Source organism: Catharus ustulatus, chromosome 1 (assembly GCF_009819885.2).
Source record: "Catharus ustulatus isolate bCatUst1 chromosome 1, bCatUst1.pri.v2, whole genome shotgun sequence".
NCBI lineage: Eukaryota > Metazoa > Chordata > Aves > Passeriformes > Turdidae > Catharus > Catharus ustulatus.
This window is the reverse complement of record NC_046221.1, coordinates 23,310,486-23,331,568: the sequence shown is the minus strand read 5'-3', so window position 1 is coordinate 23,331,568 and position 21,083 is coordinate 23,310,486. Positions and strand designations below refer to the sequence as shown.

Genomic DNA, 21,083 nt, shown 5'->3' with positions numbered 1-21,083 from the left:
AAAAGCTTCTTCACAGAATACATCTACCCACTGAAATGGAAACCTAAGTGAAGACTGAAATTTTAACACCCACTTGTTTTTAAGACTAAACTGAGCTGGAAAAGCCACAATAGCCTTGATCCATATGAAACATGAAGTCAATCCTGGCATCCAAGGATAGACTACAGTCCTTATTCTTAGCACATACTCCATCCAGAACGTCCACACAAGACCTGTGTTGCAGTCGCATTCACAAATGTTCACCACAGCATGATCAAAGAAAACTCTGTCTGCAGGCAACTTAACACAGTCACAAGATACAAAGGCAGGTGTCCCACAGAAAACCAAATACTCTCCACTTGAATCATGGAGAACCATAGCCTTTGAACAAGGCTGGTACTACATTACAGACTTTTATAAAGGGGTTGTACATAAATCTTTCTTAAAAAAAAAGAAAGCAACCTAATGACTCTTGTTATAATACAGAAACTATTGATTGAACTTTTTATACACAGAGATGTTGAAAGGTGTCTTAAAGACATTCCAGAAGGTTCCTCTGGTCATATCCTCAAGAGAGCACTTTGTTTCCACTGAAGTAGAGTATGTTCTTTGAAGTTTAAATTACAACCTAGACTAACACATCACAACCTGTACTCAAACTTGATGGGCCTTTCTCAAGTCTACATGTTTGTTTTTGTGGGGTTTTTTTACCTGATCTAATAGCAAACCACTCACAAAAAAGGTAAAAGTAGCAAACACAAAGAGATCAAAGTACAACCACAAACTATCGGAGGCTGATTCATACTCTCAATAAGAAAATGATATGCTTCTCTAATTGACTGATAATGATTTTGGTATCCATTTTGAAGGCAAACTGTCAGCTAAAATACAAGATTAAAGAAGCACCAGCATCATAAAACTCCTGTACCTTTACACTGATCAAAACAAGAAAAAAATTCTGTCATGTAATTACTGAAGACCAACTGAAAAGTATGTAACTATAGAGACATTTTGGATTAACAACATTATTTCTAATAACAAAAAAAAAAGAAAAATATAGTTAGAAAACCATGCTGCCTTCAAGTTTCCTTTTTTTACTGGTATATACCAACTAGATTATTTTCCCCACAAACTCATCATTTCACGTTTCCCATGTTTTTTATTAATAAGGACCACAGGGCTGATCTATGTTAGCAGATGCTGAATAGACCAATAGTTGTACTACACTACAAGTGTAAAGCTTGTTGAAAGCTTTCTCCAAATAAAAATAGATTTATCTGCATTGTTATAAAGCACCAACATTGATATGCAAGTCCTACTGTTCTAGTTTGTAATTACTTCCTTCCAACATTACAAGCTTTTTTTTTTTTGGGAGAGTAGGAAACATAGCCTTTGGAATTCTCTTCAGAATTGCTACTGAAAGGATCTCTTTGTGCCAGTGCCATGAAGTTAAACATGCAGTATGCAGTGCTCTTGGCTCTGTTTTGCCCCTTCTATCTACTTAATAAATATCATGCTAATAATATTGTGGCTATCACTGCAACTAATAAATACAGTTATATTACTAATTACGTATTATCCTGATTCATGAAGCCTTTCACTCACCAAAACACAACTAATACAGTAAATTCACAAATACAAGCCGCACTGAGTATAAGCCGCATCTCCGGGTGTTGGCAAACATTTTGTTTTTTGTCCATAAATAAGCTGCACCTGAGTATAAGCCGCTCTGTCGTTCACAGCGAGGACCCGCGTGCAACAAAGTTGCCAAATACTAACAGAACCGTGGCAGGGTGGGGTTTACTGGCTCGGCTCGGGCCATGAGGGCTCGGGGCTGCCGACAGGGCTGGGTGGCCCAGCCTGGCGCTGCCACTCGGCGGGGATGCTCGGGGCCGGCCGCCGCCACCGCTGGGCTCGGTCACCCCAGCCCGGCACTGCCCTGCGGCGGCAGGGGGGACACAGAGCCCGCCGGCACCTGCAGCGGCGATGGAAGGCGGGGATGTAGCCTGCCTGCTCCTGCGGCAGCGGCACGTGGGGACGGGAGCCCCCTGAGCTGCGGGGCCAAGCAGGAGAGAGCTGCCCGCCTTCCCCCGAGCCACGGGGCCAGCAGGAGAGAGCTGCCCTGTCCTCCCCACCCCCTGTGCTGCCTGCACAGAGCAGCTCCACCCGCTGCGCAACAGAGTAACCAATTTTTAACAACCGCGTAAACGCAGGGTTTTACTGGCAGGAGCTCGACTTTGCAGTTTGCACTGACTTGGTTTGCACTCTCGGAGTTGAAAATGTCAGAAAATTATTCACATACTGGCCGCTCCTGAGTATCAGCCGCATTTCCGGTGTGGGAGTAAAATTTTGGTCAAAACGGTGCGGCTTGTATTCGTGAAATTACTGTACTTTCAAAACGTTAAAATTAATTTTAATAGCTTTAAACTCAATCTGACTTTTTCAAACTGCAAATAACTTACGTGAAAATATGAACGTACAATTAACACTCATCATTCAAACTCTCAAATCTCTTTGAAATTGAATTTGAAATGTACTACTTTGTTTTCTAATATTAGTTTTCAAACTACAGTACTTACCCAACTAAGCCAATATCTGCTATAAGTTTCAAATCAAGGTGAACAGCTCTCCTCTGACCTTTGCAAGGCAGAAAGTTTGTAGCCAAACAGCCTCCAAGACCTCCACGAGCTGCCAAGAATCTCTCTCCTGCTGCGTTAAGCTCTCCTGAAAATAAATTTGTTAGTGAAAAAACACAATCCCGTGCAGTAGTTCAGTTGTGATTTTCCACTTAAATGCCTCAATTTATGAGATAATTTTCCATATGCTTCCTTGCCCTCAAGGTCATGGCAATTCTCCTTGTTTGGCAACAAATGAAAGCCATCATACTTTTCTCTGCCCATACAGTCAGTCACGTCAAGAAAACTGCAGACAGGCAAAGTATGGAGGTTCTGAACCCCCCAATATTTGAATTCAAGAATGCAAGGAAAAATACGCATTGATAAAGATGTGGCTCCCTTCAGATGGCACATACAGTAATTTCACGAATACAAGCTGCACCATTTTGACTTAGACTTTGCTCTCAAATCGGAAATGCGGCTAATATTCAGGAGCGGCTAATATGTGAATAATTTTCTGACATTTACAACCCCAGAAGTGCCAGCCAGGGTGCCGAGCCGAGTGCCTGCCAGTAAAACCCAGGATTTCGCTATTGTTACAAATTGATAACTGTGTTGCGCTGCGGGTGGGGCCAGCTCAGCGCCAGTAGCGTGGGGGGAGGGAGGGAGGCAGGGGAGTTCCCTACTTCAGGCGGGGGAGAGGTAGGGGGCTCTGTGCTGACATCCCCACGGCTCGGGGAGGAGGCGGGGGGCTCTGCCCCCGCCCTCTGCCGCCGCGGTGGGAGCAGGGGGCGCTCCGCGCTCGCCCGCTGCAGAAGTGGGGCGTGTGCTCCGTGCTCACCCGCCGCGGGACCGGGGCGTGTGCTCCGTGCCCGCTCGCCACAGGAGCGGGGCGTGCTCCGTGCCTGCCCGCCGCCGCTGCGGCGCGAGCGGGGCCGGGGCGAGCGACCCCAGAGGTGGCGGCCAGCCCCGAGAGGCCCCGCCGAGAGGCCCCACCGAGCTGGGCCACCCAGCCCTGTCAGCAGCCCTGAGCGGGCCGAGCCTGCACAGCCCGAGCCGAGCCAGTAAACCCCGCCCTGCCGCCGTTCTGTTACTATTTGGCAACTTTGTTGCACGCGGGTCCTCGCTGCGAACGACAGAGCGGCTTATACTCGGGTGCGGCTTATTTATGGACAAAAACCGAAATATTTGCCAACATCCAGAGATGCGGTTTATACTCAGTGCGGCTTGTATTCGTGAAATCACTGTATTTTTAGATTAAGATGCTGACAATGGTATCTCTCTTAGGGTCTGAATAATTAAAACAACAAAAAAAGCACAGTATTTGGATATCTTTAGCCTGACATACCTGCATCATGAACAAATCTTGGAATACATGCAATTCAATTAATCATCCAAACTAGGGAAAATTGGGAATTTAGCCTTAATTCTAAACAGTCTGAAAAGAAAAACTGAGAAACTGTAAAGGAAACATTGAGAGCTATTCCAAGAGTACTGAAAGAGATCTTCCTAGTGAGTAAAAAACAGACATGCATTTTAAGTAAACTAAAATGTTGTTATTCAGCAGTCTTTTACGTATTTTCATAATTTAGTAAAGATATAGGGATATTACTTAGGTTTATGGAAACATAATTTATGTGAGGTCATGAATGGTTCTGTGAAGGATCACTATAGCTTCCAGCCTTTAACACTTGTTTCCAACAGCAAAGGACTTCTATATAGTGATACAAGTCAACTACTGCTGTTTTCTGGAAGGGGTCCCTGCTTTTCCAACAATTTTTACAGTGTATTTGTCAACTCTTTGGCCAAACAAAGAAAAACACAGACATATTTTAGAAAACATGTAACTGTAAAACATCGTAGTATTAGAAATCCACTAGATGTTATCAAAAGAAGTGTAACAAACATCAGGTATCTTAAAACAAAGCAAATGTTCTTACCAATCTGCTTGCCATCATCATCAAGAACTGAAATTCCCAAAGGCACATAAACTTCACAATCTTTTCCTTTTTCACCTTTTAGAGCTTTAACACTGGGAGAAATTAAACCAGGCTTAGTAATTTAAGTTGACATTTTGCTTTCTGGGAAAGTTGTAAATAACGACTTCCATTAAACAGATTCTTACCTGCTGTTGGCTCCCGTTCCAGCTACAAATCGCTTCTGGGGATACTTCTCCCTAATGCTCTTTAAGGTAGTCCTTTCTCGGGCAATGAACCAGACATCACCACCTCTTCCTCCTTCCCCTCCCAGATTAGGATAACCCATTCCACCAGTTCCTCCTCTCACATAGACCCGCAAATCGTCTATGAAGTTGCTGTACTAATAAAACAAACGTTTCAACACCGGTTAATTACGTTCTGTTTACATTTCGCTTCATAGAAACGGGTGTAAAACCGCTTGGACTGTTTTTTCATGGCAACAGATGAAACTTCAGAAAGCAGAGCATATAGTTTTTAATCAATGTTTGGCACGTCTTCCCCGGCAGCGACACCTGACGGCGCGCAGGGCAGCGGGCCGGGCCGGGCTCGGAGACCCGCGTGTGCCGCCAAGGGACACCCAGCCGGGCCGGGCTCGGAGACCCGCGTGTGCCGCCAAGGGACACCCGGCCGGGCCGGGCTCGGAGACCCGCGTGTGCCGCCAAGGGACACCCGGCCGGGCCGGGCTCGGAGACCCGCGTGTGCCGCCAAGGGACACCCGGCCGGGCCGGGCTCGGAGACCCGCGTGTGCCGCCAAGCGACACCCGGACAGGCCCCGGGCACTGCGGGCAGCACGGCTCAGGGCAGGCCTGCGCCCCCCGGCTCAGGGGAACTGCCGGAGAGCCCCGCAAGCGGGACCGCGGGTCCCCGCCAGCCCTCCCCGCCACCCGAGCGCCGCCTGGGCACCCTCCCCACGGCTCCCCGGGCCGGCCGCACTGACCGGCCGCACTGACCTTCCGCAGCACCGCCGCGCCGCACCGCACCATGGCGGCTGCAGCCGCCGCGCGGGCCCAGCCCCAGGCCCAGGCCGGTGGCTGTGCAGAAGGCACGGGGCAGAAGGGCAGGCTGGCTACGGCGGGATGGCTCCGGAGGGCCGGCCGGGGCCCGCACGGCGCTGGCGGAGGAGCGGCCCCGCTGCGGCCCTGCCGACGCGCAGGCGCGGCCCGGCCCGGCCCGGCCGGTCTCGGGCTCCCGCTGCCGCTCCGAGGGGCCGGAGGGTGCTGCGGGCCCACCGGGTCCGCGCAAAACGAGCCTCAGTTTCCTGGGAGATTGAAAAAGCTTTAATAAAAGACAGTAAGAGACAATAAAGGAAAAGGTTACAACGGCCGGGTGATTGGCATTGCGCCAAGAGCGCACCTTTATTCAGAAAACACTTCGTTAAATGCATCAACCTGATGCATATTCATAGGCTTTTTATTCATTATTTAAAATCACACATCCCCCTCCCCCCAATATCCTGTAAATCAACGTTTTTTACTTTTTTTTTTTTCCCCCTTTTAGCTTCTTGTCGGTGCTCTCCCTGATGACGGAGATCAATAAATCCTTTCCCTGGAGTTCTGGTGTTCGGCACCGCTGTCTTCATCCAGATAGGATAATCCGAGAATGTAAAGAATTTCCTGAAAAAATAATCACCATTCTCTGAGTTAGTTAGATGAACAAAAGCTTTTTACATCACCATTTTATAGTCCAAAAAAATACATTTATCACACTACTATTTCTAAGTTTTGTTAGTAGCAGAACTAAAAGAAACTATATTCATTCTGCAAAGTTTTCCAACATTATACATGTAGCATTCATTTTAATATTTGCAAAAAGCCAATAATATAGTATATACTTATAACAGGTGGCAGCAGCACCCAGATCCCCAGAAGGAGTTAACAAATCATCCAGAGAGTTTCAGGGGATGAGAAGGGGGCTGTGAAACAAGGTCCTACCTCACCAGTGAAACCACCTGGGCTTTTATGGCACATCCCCGTTGAGTCGTCGGCTCCTGCTATGTCACTTACCACCTCCTGTGTCTTGTCCCTTGGCTGCAGCCACAGGTCCCATATGCTTTGTAATGCAACGGTGCCGGTTCACAGCCTTTAGAACCCAAATGTGATGACCCCAAATCAAAATGATAGATGACTGAGCATGTGGACTAATTGGTATAGGAGAGGAAATACTAATTTAAGCCATAGAAGATAGGATACTAATTAATTACTAGATAACTTGTTGACAATGAACTGTGATTGCTTGCTAAAAATGTATATGTAGTGTAAAGTTTTGAGAATTGGTAACCTTGATTTGCGGAAAACTTCCACCTAGCACCCCGTGCTGAATAAACTATGTCTCCTTTAGAAAGGAGAGGTTTAGAAACCTGGCTCTGTCTGTGTTTAGAGAGTCCCCAAATTGGCAGCAATAGGAATGCCTGAGAGGAGAGCCCCAGCTGCAGGAGCAGCCAGTTTTGGTTAGCAGCAGTGCTCTCCAGCAGCGTGTTCCCCTTGGAACCTGGGTATGGCTTGACACAGCATCTGCTGTTGGCTGTCCCCATGCAAATGGACCCTTTAAAAGCTGTTGGTCATATTGCTAGTGTGCTCTCCTTCAAGAAATTGAGACCTGACCTTTAAATTATGCTAATTTGCAGAATAAGCATGACAGTTAAAAATACATTACTTTAATGAGGCTTAAAACGCTTAGCATTTTTAAAATTGTCATGAATAAGAAATCTGTAAATCGTGATATCAGTAAGTTCTGAAGAGTAAAATTGGTGAAAAAAATCATAGAGTGGTTTGTATTGGAAGGCACCTTAAAGATCATCCAGTTCCAATGAGCAGGGACACCTTCCACTGGACCGGGTTGCTCCAAAGCCCTTGTCAATCTGGCCTTGAACGCTTCCAGGGATGGGGCATCCACAGCTTCTCTGGATAACCTGTTCCAGTGGCTCACCACCCTCACAGTAAAGGACATTTTCAGTGTATCTAACCTAAATATTCCCTCTTTTGGTTGGAACCTACTGCCCCTTGTACTATCACTACAGTTCTGGATAAGCCCCTCTCCAGTTTCCCTGTACGACCAATCCACACACTGGAAGGTTACTAAGAAGTCTTGAACAAGCTGTTGCAGGCCAAACAGCCCAAATTTTCCTGGCCTTCAGAGGGGAGATGCTTCAGTCCCTTTAGCAACTTCAGGGCCTCCTCTGGGCTTGCTTCAACAGCTCAGTGTCCTTCTTGTGTTGGGGACATCAGAACTGCACACAGTGTTCCAGGTGGAGTCTCACAGGTGCAGAGCAGAGGAGAAAAATCACCCCCAAGTTCTTTCATAAGCCTCTATTTTGTAGATAAATATTTCTTAGACAATATGAACATGGTTTTAGGGTTTTTTGTGTTTTTTTCTTGAAGCACTAATCCTCATTAAAAAATAAATATTTTTCTGTTTCTTCTTACAGCTTTTCCACAAGGTTTTACATTCTTGATTGTACCTGTTAGCTGCCTGAGGAGAATCATTACCATTTACAGTAATTTAATACTAACAATAACTTTAACAATGCATGTTATCTGCTACATAATATTACAATTTTTTAAAAATTTAGAAAACAGTGGTATGCCTTGTACATGCTAAATGACCCAGCAGAACATTTAAGTTCATGTGAATGACAGAACAGAAATTATTACCATAACAAAAAATTCAGAGCTCACATGTTGTGGTTTCAGATCACAGAGACCACATTGGCAGTCCTGAAGCAGGTAATGTGGAAAAACTAGTGGGAAGTGTTTTGAACTGATCAGTTAATAATGTCATGACTGGAAAGTAGGAAATGTGGGGCTGGCCTTGTCCTTGAGGCATTTGACTGAGGGCTTGGAGGCTGAGACTCCTCTTCTATACTCGGATGTCTCCAGAGGTCAAACCGTGTCAAGAACAGCACCCTGCCATCTCCATCTCTCTCTAAGTCTTTGAAGTTAGGTCAGGTGAACGTGGACTGTAATTGCTTATCTTTGAAAAGAAGAAAAGTGACCTGGCCAACCACAGACCCTGAAACCTGGCCTCAGTCTCACTGCAAAACTTTGGAAAAACTCAGATTTGTTGTATTAATTCCCAAAAACATTGCATATGGTATCACCTGGGAAGGAATGAGTATATTGGGGTTAGGAGAGAAACTGAAAATTGAGGTAGCCACAAAGAAGGTTGAAAAGAAAAATGTCAGGCTTAAAGGGGTTTTTTTAGGATGATCTTATCTGATATCTTCTATAGTAGTCCTGATAAAATCAGTAAGAACATGCTCATGATATTTGGAGATAAGATTTACTTAGGAATCACCATAAGTATAGAAATGTGCTACTTTTGGCTGGGATAGAGGTTTTTTTCAGAGTGACTAGAATGGGGCTGTGGTTTGGATTTGTGCTAAGAAGAGTGTTGATAATGCAGGGAATTTTTCTAGTTATTGCTGAGCAGGGCTTGCATGGAGCCAAGACCTTTTCTGTTCCTCATTCCACTCCATCAGTGAGTGGGCTGTGAGTTCATGAGAAACTGGGAAGGGACACAGCTAGGACAAAAGCATATCCCATACTATGTGACACTATGATCAGTAAAAAAAGCCAGGGAAAAGAAGAAGAAAGGGAGAACAGTTCAGAGTCATGGGCGTTTGTCCTCCCAAGTCACTGTTAATGTGTGGTGGGGCTCTGCTTTTCTGGAATGGCTGAACACCAGCCTGCCCAAGGGAATTTGTGAATGACTTCCCTGTTTTGCTTTGTTTGCTGCATAGCTTTAGCTTTCTCTATTAAACTGTCTGTATCTTGACCCACAGGTTTTCTCACTTTTACACTTCCAGTTCTTTCCCCCATCCTGCTTGCAAGAGAGCAGCTGCATGGTGCTTAGTTGCTGGCTGGGATTAAACCACCACAAAGAAGTATCTCAGGAGATGGATTTCATTTAATGTAGGGAGGTATTAATGCCATTGTATAAGACCATGGTGAAACCTCATTTGGGGTACTGTGAAAACCTAATCAATTGTTCTATAACTGAGCTAAGGTTAAACTAAGAGAGGGCTAGAGGGAAATTAGGCTCATCACTAGACCTTGAGAGCCTTTCAAAAGAACAGATCTTAGGATGGCTCAGCTTGTTTGCTGCAATAAAACAAAACCAGAGAGTAAACACAAGTGCTGTCTATAAATATACCAGGAAAGTAAACATGAAGGATGAAAACCATTTAAATTAAGGGGAAAGACACAAGAACAAACAGATATGTACTATTCAGTAATAAATATATCAGGAAACCAGAATAATGTTTCTAGTAATTACTGCAATTGAGTAACGAAACTGCTTTTCCATGGAATTAGTGGGAACAAAAATATTTCTATTTTTAATATGGCACTTGATAAATGCATGAGGTGATTGTACAACAGAGCTGTTTTTGTAGTGGCAGGGAAATAGGCCCTGTCACTCAGGAGGATCTTCCTATTCTGCGTTACCATGCCAATTCATAGTACAAACAGCAGAACATTTCGTCCAGATTTATGATTAATAATATGGGAACGACCTGTCAGTTTTCTCTGAATAGCAGGCAAGGTTCAGAAGTCCTTATAAATGCAACAGTTTGATTGTGTTACTGTGACTTCAGTAAAGCTAATGATGTCAGCATTCTATAGAAAAAAATAGAAAGAAAGAAATAAGCAAAAGAACTTCTCAGTGAGATGAAAAAAGTGCAGGTAAGTTGTAGATAGTTCTTCAAGGATGAAATCACAGGCCCAGAACCCTCCTTGGATAGCAATACAAGTGTGTCTCAAATTACACCCTGGTTTTGTGCTGTGTTCTGCTTTTGTGGTTTGAATTTAGTCCTTACAACTGTTAAGAGCAGCCTGGTCTGAAGCTGATCCACTTAGCAAAGCCTTCAATTCAGTGGGCTGCACTTCCTTAACATGCAGCAGGAGGTTAATGTGTTAATGTGTAGACTGGCCCAGAGATGCCAGCAGAGCTACTAACCAGTGTTAATCTCATGCACTCAATCCACAACTTGACCTCAAAAAACAGAAACAAAGAAAAGCTGGTCTCCTATATGTTATGAGTTGAAGGTGTTAAATTTACTGACATAACACTATATTTGTTTCAACAGAGAGCAAGTTTATGCCAACAAGCTCATGCCAGCAGGGATTTAGGCAATATTTCATCTGAAATGTGGCATTGTGCATCTTCTGGAACGTTTTGTAATGTTAGGTGGCTCATGAAACATTGCTAAGAATTGCTAAAAATTACTGAAATCATTTAACACTCTGAAGTTTGAGGATATTTAGCTGTTTCATTGTCTGAATACCTGACTTCAAAATTGTATCTGGTCTCCTGAAGAGACTCTGTTTGCCAGGGCAGGACTGATTCTATCACCTTTCTCTCCTGTTTGCATTAAGTGTGTCATACTTCATCTTCAGTAACAGGGCTGTGAACACTTCACTGTCAAGCCTGATGGCAGAACATCTGTCATTTTTTTGCTTCAGAAGCTGCTAATCAGTGATGCAGAGGGTGACTCAATTCTTTATACTCAGTGAATCAATCCTGTTTACGTACCAGTGTGCCTATGTCAGAAAGATATATATAATTCAGTCACATAAGGCTGGTAGCATTTTAAAGGTTTCCAAATTGATTTATATATAGTCAATATTCTGAGTTTCATGATAAATAACGCTTCAGTCCCTGCTCTTTCATTCTTACTGTGTACTTCATGTATTTGTACATGATTGCTTGAAAATCACAAGGGTACAGCTACCTCAAATCATAGTTTTACCCCTGTTTCTTTTCTCTCATGGTATAAATTACTAAATAGTGTACTGTCATCAACTCTAACAAGAAGAAGAAGAAGAAGCCATAAAATCTCTTCCCCCAACAATTTCAAAACTTCCACCAGCAGTTTTTTGAAATTTGTGCTATATGTGGTATTTTTCTCAGTCTAGAAAAGAAGTAACTTTGATGGAAATATGTAGAAATTAAGCTGAAATATTTTAGCAATACAGCTCTATTTAAAGTAGAGTTGAAATAATCAAAAAACAAAAGTCAGTTTTTCTTTCCTCACCTTTCTGAACGTGCACACAGTTTGTATAATGGTCTTTCTAATTGAGATAAATAACTTCACCAACATACCCAAGGTTCAAATATTGTAAAATATTGATGTATTAATTTTGCAGTTTTATTGAAAAAGATAAAGAGATTTAACCAATACTGAGGATACACTCTTCAGTACAGTAAAGTCCCACTAGATGGAAGCACCTCAGCTGCCATAATAGAAGGAATAAGTGGGAATACAACAATTTAAAACACATTTTATGGAAAGGTATCGATGTTGGAAGAATTTTGAGGGAAACTTTTTATTTTGCCCAGATTCAGCTATCAACTAAAAATTTAAAAATCACAGAAATAGACACTTTTACTATGAGCCATATGAGCCTTCTAATAAAACTCAGCGTCAAGCAGCTGTGCTGGAGTCCTTGGGTTTATATGTAGAATATGCTGCAGCTTTGGAATTATTTTGGAAGCCCTGCAGAATTTTTCTCTAAATCCCATTTATATTTCAGGCATTAGCTCAAAAAAATCTTTCCAAATACATGGATAGGTTCTCTGCTTTAAGGACTTCCCCCTTCAGCATGCGCTTTTTACATAGCTTTCAGATATGTTAGGTTTTATAAAGGTGGTCACACATTAATTTTTCTTGACTTTCCTTGACTTTTCTTGTTCTGAAATAGAAATTTTAATTACTAACCTGATAAACATGATCAGTGGCTGTCTTCATGATGCTTCCATCCCTGCCAATTTGGATTCATGGGTTCATCCTTGTTCCAGGTAGCATTCTCCCAGTGATGATCCTTCAGTGCATGACCAACAAAGTGGATAACATCAGAAAGGAAAATAAAATACAGAAGTCGGCCTTCAGAACTTTTTTCACTTAGAGATGTGATGTTTTTATCAGTGAATTTCCATGTAGATTCCTAAGAGAGCATTTATGATGAGGGTGCATTTTGAAAAGAGGTATTTTTATTTGAAAGGATTTTCCCAACAAAAATCTATTCTTTAGCATTTTGATTTCTATAGGCGTGTTCTGTGAGTTCCTTGTTTTAAGACTAAAAATGGTGGCTTTAACTAGAAAAGGGAAAAGCAAGAGGAGAGTGATAAAAATGAATCTGTAGGATGAAGAAATATGATCAAAAGCTGCCTTCAGTGGCTGTTGGACTAGAAGGAAATCACTATGTTTGCACCAGTATCCTGTGGTACTACACTTAGATGTTTTAAGCTGGAATGAAATGAGAAGGAATTGATACCACAGCCAAGGAGCTGTGGAACTGCCAACCTCTTTACATGCCTTTAAATGCCTTTGAAATTTTGGCAGTTTCACTGTGAGATTGACAATAAATTTGATAGTGCATAAGGCAAACAAAAAGGGAATATCTTAACTTGAAAACTTACTACTGAATGCTGTTTTTTTTAGTGATGCAAAGGAGCCCTCCTAAAGGTAGATTCCTTGTGAAGTCTTTCTAATGCTTTCTTTTTTATGAACACTGCCTTAGAATTTCAAGGAATAATTACATCTAACAGAGCTTTAGCTCCTTTCAATGGTACAATGAGTTCAGAGATAAGCTAGCTATATTCCAGTCTTCCAGATATGTCCTTCTGTTTAGTTGTGTAAATTCAAACATGGCTTACTTTTTGAAGCAAGATTTTGAAACAGTGTTGACATAGTTTAGCTGGTAAGGCTTCCAGAAGATACATAATTATTGTGAACGCTATCATTTCAGAGCAGATTTATATTTGTGCTTAAGCATTGTATATATTGGTTTTTAGACAGAAATAAGTACATTTCTACTTGAAAAAAAAATGAGTGGCTGTTCCTGTCATATTGAACTTCACCAGAGCATGTTGTGAAACCCCAACAGACCCAATTTTATTACATATTTGTTCTTTTTCATTACTTTGAATATTGTCCCTACATGTTCTGGTGGGCAAACAGGAACATGCATGGAAACCTAGGTTTATGATTGGGAGTTTATTAAATGAGTGTGTTCATGTTCCTGATTAGGAGAAAAATTTGCTGTCCACTGTGTTTTCCTCCCTCTGCCAGCCCTCTGCCCCTCCTCTTGCCTCACCCGAGACACCCCCACCTCGAAGGCAGTCTCTCCAGGTGAGAGAGCCCAGCCTGGGCTGACACTGGGTGCTGCTGCAGAAAGAGGTGGGGCTGCCACAGCTCCCTCCAGCCTTCCACCGACCTGAGTTCAGCTGCTGCTGCTGCTGCTTTGCCAGTGGCAGAGCCGTCCCTGTGCACTGTAACCTCGGCATCCTCGGAGCATCCAGCGGCTGCCAGGCACTTGCAGCCCTCTCATGAATGTCTTTCTTTGTTTTCAAGTGGCTGACTTCTGTTTTTCAAGGCTACTGTTTTCCATCTCCTCGCTTAAATACTGTAAGTACAACTTCTGTTGTGGCTCTTTAGTGACTGACTTTGTGGAATTCCTCTCTCCTGTACTGAATGGTGGGAGTTACTAGTTCAAAGTCTCTGAGGTTTGTTGTGGTCTCTGCTCCTATTCGTGCTGTTCAAATGGGCCTTTAGCATTTCAGTTTTTAGCTGGATTAAAACATGAAATCAGAACAACTCAAAATCTTGGTGGTTTCCTGGCTGCCTTTTTCCTACTTTGTAGGAAATTGCCAATGTTTCCTTCCTCTGAATGCTGGTGCCTAGTGAAGTTGAAGTGAGAAGAGAAGCATTTCCATCCCTACTTGTTTGCTACAACCAGTTTTCTAAGAACCCAAAGAAGAGAAACTAATGCATGTTGACAAGCTGTCAGGATGCTGAGGCAGGTAATCCTGCTGCCTGCTGAAATGCAGCTGGCCTGGGGTTTTAGGAAGGGGCTAGGTTGGAGAGTATCTCTCTGGCTCAGTTCCTTGGGTTCTGAAGCTGAAGTAAAGCAATACACGACTAGGGACCTCAGGTGGCTGCAGCAGTGTGATTATACATTCAAACTAAAAATCATCCCAGTACCATGAGCCATAGCAAAAAGGCCTATTTCAAACTGTCCTGGTTCCTGACCCAGATTGGTGTGACTGTGAACTCCATGGTGTCACCCCAACTCTGTATTATTACAGACATTCCACATAAATGTTGTGTGATCTGTGGATTATTCTCTCTTTAATATCATCACTAGGAGCTGCAGAAAGGATGTCAGTGTATTAGCACTTTAAAGATGTCACAGACTAACTTTTAATATTGACAGTGCCCAGAGATACTTGAGTGGAAGAACACACTTGCAATTGGCCAAATTCCCAGTAAGATTTGCACAGTTGCCCAAAATGTTGCCTTTTTTTTCTGTACAAAACCTCACATAATTTTTGTAATCATATTTTACACTCTGAATTGGAAATTGTGTGAAGCATGCCACCAACAACTTAAAATTGCATTGATTTAGGATACCAAAATAAGGGGCACTCTTCTAAAAGTTTTGACTGTCTTCTTTTTCTTCAGACTTCTTCCTATGCTTTTCTTTTTTATTTGCACGGTTTCCTCTTTATGTTTATTCTCCTGTTCCACTGCACTGTATCTTGATAGAAAGGGCTGAAAAAAAATTATCAGGTGTTTTACTGCTGTTCTGTCTAAACTTGATTCAAGAATATGGAATACACATCATAGGAAGACTGCATTTTTCCCAGGGGGAATCTCTGTATAGTAAAGAATACATATTCTGTAGCATTTGAAGTTCTCATTATGCCTTCTGTGTTATTGCTCTTTCCATGTCCAACGCTCCAGATAGTTTCTCTCTTTTGCATATATACTAGAAATAATAATGCCAAAATCTTACTTAATTTTCTAATATAAGCCAGAAAGGAATTTTCCCTCTTCCAGTTTTGCAACAGCTGCTGAATGAATTTTTAACATGCCTACATTCACCCAATACAGTGTACAGTCTGATTTACAATCCCTTCCTTACCATCCTTCTGAGTCAGACTTTCCATGAAAGATTAGCTGTTTATAATGGTTATTTGTTTGCAGTAACTTAAAACAGCACACCCCTAGGACTCTTTAAACATCTGCTATTAACCTGATTTTACTGACAATGCAAGCAGGTTAAGGGCAGAAGTACTGGTCTCAAGGAGCACTTCTGACATTGGCTGTGATCACTCTAAACTCTTTGCTTTGGGTTTTCGTGTTCTAAATGGCATTAACAATTTCCAGGTGCAAACCTAGCTTCCAGCATTAGGCTTCATTGACTGGTATTTATTCAATGGTTTGGGAAAAAACTATTTTTCTGAATATATATATAAATATATATGGGTACCTCTAAGAGTTATGTGACAATGAACTATATAACATCAGAATCACTGTGATTTTATACACTTCTTTCCAGGTATCTTCTTGAAGTATGGAATTTGTATGGAAACGATGGTGGTATCTTCAGCTGGGCTGTATATTGATAGTGAATTTGGTTTGTGCCAATCTACAGTATCAAAAAGAAACTCCTCCAAGCCTGCGTGAGATTGACCATCAGTGCTGGGAGGTATCGTCCCATGGGCTGGTGGAAATAAAGAAACTCAAGGTAGCAGATACAGTCATTGCTCTCTGGGACTTCATGATGTTCCTAAAAGAGTCCCCTAAGCCCAAGCACAATGAACTCTTCAATGATTTAGCCCAGAACTTCTGGGATATGTATGTAGACTGTGTGCTCTCAAGATCCCATGGAATGGGCAGAAGACAATTAACATCTCCCAAATATTCTTCCACATACTCATACAGAACTTTAGAAGGTAAATATAGGATATGGTACTAACATTTAACTGAACTAATGCTCCATCCTCACCCTTCATTGTTTAGACAACTCGACATAATTTCCAATTTTCTGTCTCTACTTGTCCAAAGTGTTTGCATCTTTCAATGGTAGTTACTTTCACAATACACGAGACAAAAGTAGTTAGGGTTTCTATATTTAACAAAGTGTGAAAAAAGCTGGGTATGCATGTGGAAGTGTGTGGAAATGGATGCTGCATTCTCTTTTTATCACTGTGTGCATATAAATGACAATACATCAATAAAGTAATGGCAATACTTAAAGTTTCCTCGTATTAGGAGTTCAGTCTCAGCTTTGGGGACTCATTGTTCTACAGAAGGGGACTAAAACTACTGACATATAATGTGATGTCATGGTCACTGTGAATCACTGAACAGTGACAGGTTCTGGTCATCATGATTGGGTTTGAGTCTGAACTGAGGTCATGTAGGTGACTTGACATCTTACTAATCAGTCCTAGATCTGTTGCCCCCGTTCCTCCTCAGCAATAGGCTTTTTTCTGATGTACTGTGTCAGATGATTCAGGTTCTTGGAATGAACATGAAGATTATTTGATCATAGCATTTCTAACATATTGCTTGGACAATAACTACTTGTCTTTCATAATCTTGCAGGGTCTGCTTTCACCAATCCATTTTAGGCCAAAAGGGGAGAAAATGAAGATACTTAAACAAGACAACATCAAAATGAAGGAGCACAAAATCCCAATATATATTATATAGATGTTTGGACAAATCCTTCGTTGTGGTTAAATCTTTCTTTTTCCTTTTCTTTTTGTATAAAGTACTTAATCACTCCTAAACTGATAAGTACATGAACCCCCACACTGTGACTTTTGCTTTCTTGTGTTGCAGTCTACCAAGCTTGCCTTTTCCTCACTGTATGTGTGAATGTGTTCTGGATCAACACCTTTGACTTCCCATGTAAACTTTAAAGGCTGGATGTCATATTTTTGTGGAGTCTTGTCTTTTCCAATAATTCTCTTTTTAAAAGTTAATTTTGATGGAAACCCAATATATTTTTATACATTATGCAACAGAGAAAACATAAACAAATGTATTTTATACATTGTCTTGCACATACTATTAACTTTAGGAACTGCAAGAAAAAAAAGAAAAAAGAGGTGAGATATTAAGCTAAAGGGAAGGATTATGCTCATTGTGCAAATGTCCTGTGCAATCTAGACTTTGTATTTTATTGTTGCTTAGTCTAAGCTATGGATTAATTAAAGTATTTTTCTAAGCAGCAAGGCCTGAATAGCAGTAGTTTTCTTGTCTATTAACGTGTTATTTGATAAGCCACTATTACATGACATGAAGAGCAGTGCTTTACACCAGGCTGCAATTAAGGTGATGCAGTCCAGCCATGTCACTGCAGGTAGCATTACAGCTGAGATGGGACCCATGCACCAAGTGGTTCAAAAGAGGGACTCAACTCCACTACTGCTCTCAGTATAAACCACTGAGCATGGATAAAATAATTCAAGGAGAATAATTGCCTACTTAAGCCAATTCTTCTCAGCACAAAAAACCTGAGAAATGCTGACTGTTCTCTACTCCTTGGGCAAATAAGCTTGTTCGGTCCCTGTTGTGTTTTAGCCTTTTATGAGATTACAGGTGGTTTTAATTACTTTAGGAAATAGTAATCATGCTGTAACAGCATATAAACCTTCATAAGTAACAAGAAATCCATCCCACATAATGCCTAGCTCATATATAGTTTGTAAAATATCCAACAAGTCTCAGATTTGTAAATGTTCATTGAGATAAACACAATATTGAACTGCATCTTCTAAAATATGTCTCCTACAGTATTCTGGAGAGGATACAAAAGTAGTGAGAGATTTTTCTGATCCATGAACATCACTTTAAGCTCCTGACAGAAATAATATTTTTGAGCAACTGGAGTTATTACACATCCAAACACAGCAACTTCAGGAATTGATACATTATGATGAGCAGCAGTTTGAAAGCCATCATCTAACCTGCCCCAGCAATATCCAGTTTATAAACGTATATACTGTATTACATTTGCAACAAATGTTTTAACTGGCATAAATCATATTAAAAAAATGCCCCTTGTTCACCTACATTGATCACCTACAGAAGTGTAAAAGTATAATAACATTTTAGAGATTATTTCCTCTATTAGTGGTCTTTTAACGAATGCCAGAGCAAGCTATCCTATGCAGTTTTAAGTTTCATCCTTCTTCAGGCAGTAAGTCTGTTTAAATTATTTTTCTGTAAGTCACAAAAGTGCTTAGCATCCACCATAAATGTTTCCAGAATGCTTGAACAATCAATTGCTACGGTCACTCTGCAGTGTCTGCCAAAGGGGCAGGTGACTATGAACCCCAGGTAGACCGCAGCAGGAACAGCAAAGCAAATTCCAGGTGGACATGATAGGTGTACATCTAGGAGAGCTGTGGAAAGCCACAGCTGACTGCTCCTGGGATGTCAGCATGAGGGATTAACAGTGAATGGGATGACCTTTTCTTCCACCAGTACCCCCTCTTTTTCCATCCCTGGGTTACAGCAGGGACAGCAAGCCAGTTTATTGGGTGTTACATGCCCCCCCCACCAACAGCCAAATTATGGTCCAGGGGTGTCTTGCAAAATTAAATGCTGTTTGTGCTGCTGTAAGCCTTGTGTTAGTATTGATTTATGAAGGATAAATGTAAGTATTTGGGAAAATTCTGCCTCCTTCATTCTCCAGTCATTATTAATTAACATTAATGCTCAACTAACATTTGCAGCTGCTCATCTGCAGTCAGGGTGTCTAGCAGAAACAATACAGTTGTGGGACAATGTTGTGGGGCTCAGTGCCTGATTTAAAGTTTTTGCATAAGCAAAACTGATTTCCAATTAAAGATTCTTTATCCATACCTTGGCTACAGTGTATTGCTGTAGCTTTTGCTCAGAAATTGGAAGGACTTACAGAAGTCCTCTACATTTTCTTTTTAACGGGACTTTGCCTTGCTGCCAGTAGTAATGAGTCACCTACACATTCACATATGTGCATGTGAAAATGCATTGAAAAACCCCTCCAAACGTCACAGTCTTTGGGCTCCTAGTAAAATATGTACAGTTTGGTTTTAATTGTGAAAATACAACAGACCATGCATTCTCTAAACCAGTAATAAAGCAGCAAGGCTGCTACAGAGCTGTCAGAGAAATATAAAAAACTGAGCAAGACTACTTGACACAGAGGACTTCAGTTAGAGAATCTTTATATTCCTTGGCTAACTTTTCTTGTAGACAGGCAAGAAATATACAAACAGGCTAGTTTAATAAAACAAACTTTATACAGATAGTTTTGGGAAAATGTCATAATGAAATTAGATTGTAGTTAAAAACTACAAAGCAAAGGGTCACCATAAAAAGTTAAATTAAATTAGCACAGATCAATTTAATTTCTCTAGGTTTAAGTACTAGATGACTTTCCTACCCTACAATATGAAGACTTTCTTGCTCAACAAGGGTTTAACAGACCTGCCCATATGAAAAATCCTTCTGATCTTTGGAAAACACACATGCAGAGATTTTTCTAAGCTTCAAATACCGTTTTTCATATGTATGTTGTATTTTATTCCATTATTTTCTTAGGGTTCTTCTTTTTATAAAATTTAGGGAGTCAATTTTGAAACAAAACTATTTGCCTTTATTTTTAATGCCACCACTGCTATGTTTGTCTTGTTATGTGACAAACATTTTTAAGATACACTTATATACACACCTATCCCATCCCTCTTTCATGAAGTAAAATAAAGGAGTTGGAATATTTTTAGCTCAAACTTATTTCCTTTTTTTTTTTCAAGCTGGCAGTTAAAAAAGCAAAAGTTTGTGCTTTTCTCAAGATGTTGCTGACAGGCAAAAAAGACAGACTAAGTGCCAGTTTGTATGTCACAGCATAAAAGCTTGCAATGTCACAGAAATTTATGCCATAGCACTGGATAGCAACTAGTTTTAAAATGAAGAACCTCAGGGAATCTTGGGCTATTGTAATAGCAAATTCTGGCATTGACCAAATTAAAATGAAAATAGCTCAGAAATGAAGTCATCAACACAAAGGTCTGCTGCTCACCAGTTTGAGTAGGCATTCTAGAAGTGCCAAGGGAAGATGAGGTTTTTTTGGAGACAAAAGGAATAACAGCCCAACAATTATTAGATTAGATTAGATTAGTAACATCAGTTAAAAAGCTGTGAGCAACCCAAATGGAGAAAGACATTCCAACAGAATGCTCTCCAACACGCTGGGAGAAACTGTTGGCACAAACAAGCTCCTTAGTGAGTGTTTAGATGAAAACTGGGATGTCAGAAGTCCTGATACTAAAAGTGGCAATTCAAGAAACAAAATGGGCTTGGACAAAAACTGTGTGGGTATGGTATTCAGGAAAATTAAGAATCAAATGTGTTTATGTGAAGATTTATCACCCTGCTCAATGAGATGCTGAAACTGCAATCTATGGAATGTGTCAGCAAGAGATGGAAATGAAAACAGAGGACCTGCTGACAGTGGATATTAGCACACACAGTTTCTAGACTAACATACCTTTGGACCATACTGTACTGGGGAACTTTAATAATAAAACATCCCCACATTATATCCATTAAGGGAAACTATAATTTTAGTCTTGTGATATCCTCAGCAATTTTTCATTAAAACAGATTTTATCTTGTATCTACATATAGGTAACTACGTATTAACAAAGCATACTTTGGAACAGCATC

General features: G+C 41.3%; 2 protein-coding genes across 9 annotated transcripts in view; one reads left to right on the top strand and one right to left on the bottom strand.

Annotated features, from left to right (window-relative positions):
• Positions 1–21,083, bottom strand: part of LOC116993263 (GTP-binding protein 10) — a 62,662-nt gene that overhangs the window by 8,167 nt on the left and 33,412 nt on the right. The window contains exons 1-4 of one of the 8 annotated variants that reach the window (XM_033055745.2): positions 5,524–5,648; positions 4,720–4,913; positions 4,535–4,626; positions 2,559–2,703 (exon numbers count right to left, since the gene is read on the bottom strand). In XM_033055745.2, coding sequence (XP_032911636.1) covers positions 2,559–2,703; positions 4,535–4,626; positions 4,720–4,913; positions 5,524–5,556 — 464 coding nt within the window. In that variant the 5' untranslated portion in view covers positions 5,557–5,648. Of the gene's footprint in view, positions 1–2,558; positions 2,704–4,534; positions 4,627–4,719; positions 4,914–5,523; positions 5,649–5,900; positions 12,394–21,083 lie in introns of those variants that run through there. The other 7 variants (XM_033055754.2, XM_042779385.1, XR_004417253.1 and 4 more) reach the window with 7 other exon arrangements.
• FAM237B (family with sequence similarity 237 member B) lies at positions 12,400–20,795 on the top strand. The gene is made up of 3 exons (XM_042779386.1): positions 12,400–13,979; positions 15,916–16,312; positions 16,968–20,795. The coding sequence occupies exons 2-3, from the start codon at positions 15,931–15,933 to the stop codon at positions 16,991–16,993; spliced, it is 408 nt and encodes a 135-aa protein (XP_042635320.1). The 5' UTR covers positions 12,400–13,979; positions 15,916–15,930; the 3' UTR covers positions 16,994–20,795.

Excerpts from the sequence above, each read along its gene's own strand:
- FAM237B (XM_042779386.1), top strand. The coding sequence starts at position 15,931 with ATGGAATTTGTATGGAAACGATGGTGGTATCTTCAGCTGGGCTGTATA. Across the intron at positions 16,313-16,967 it reads CTCATACAGAACTTTAGAAG|GGTCTGCTTTCACCAATCCA; the intron begins GTAAATATAGGA and ends ATAATCTTGCAG.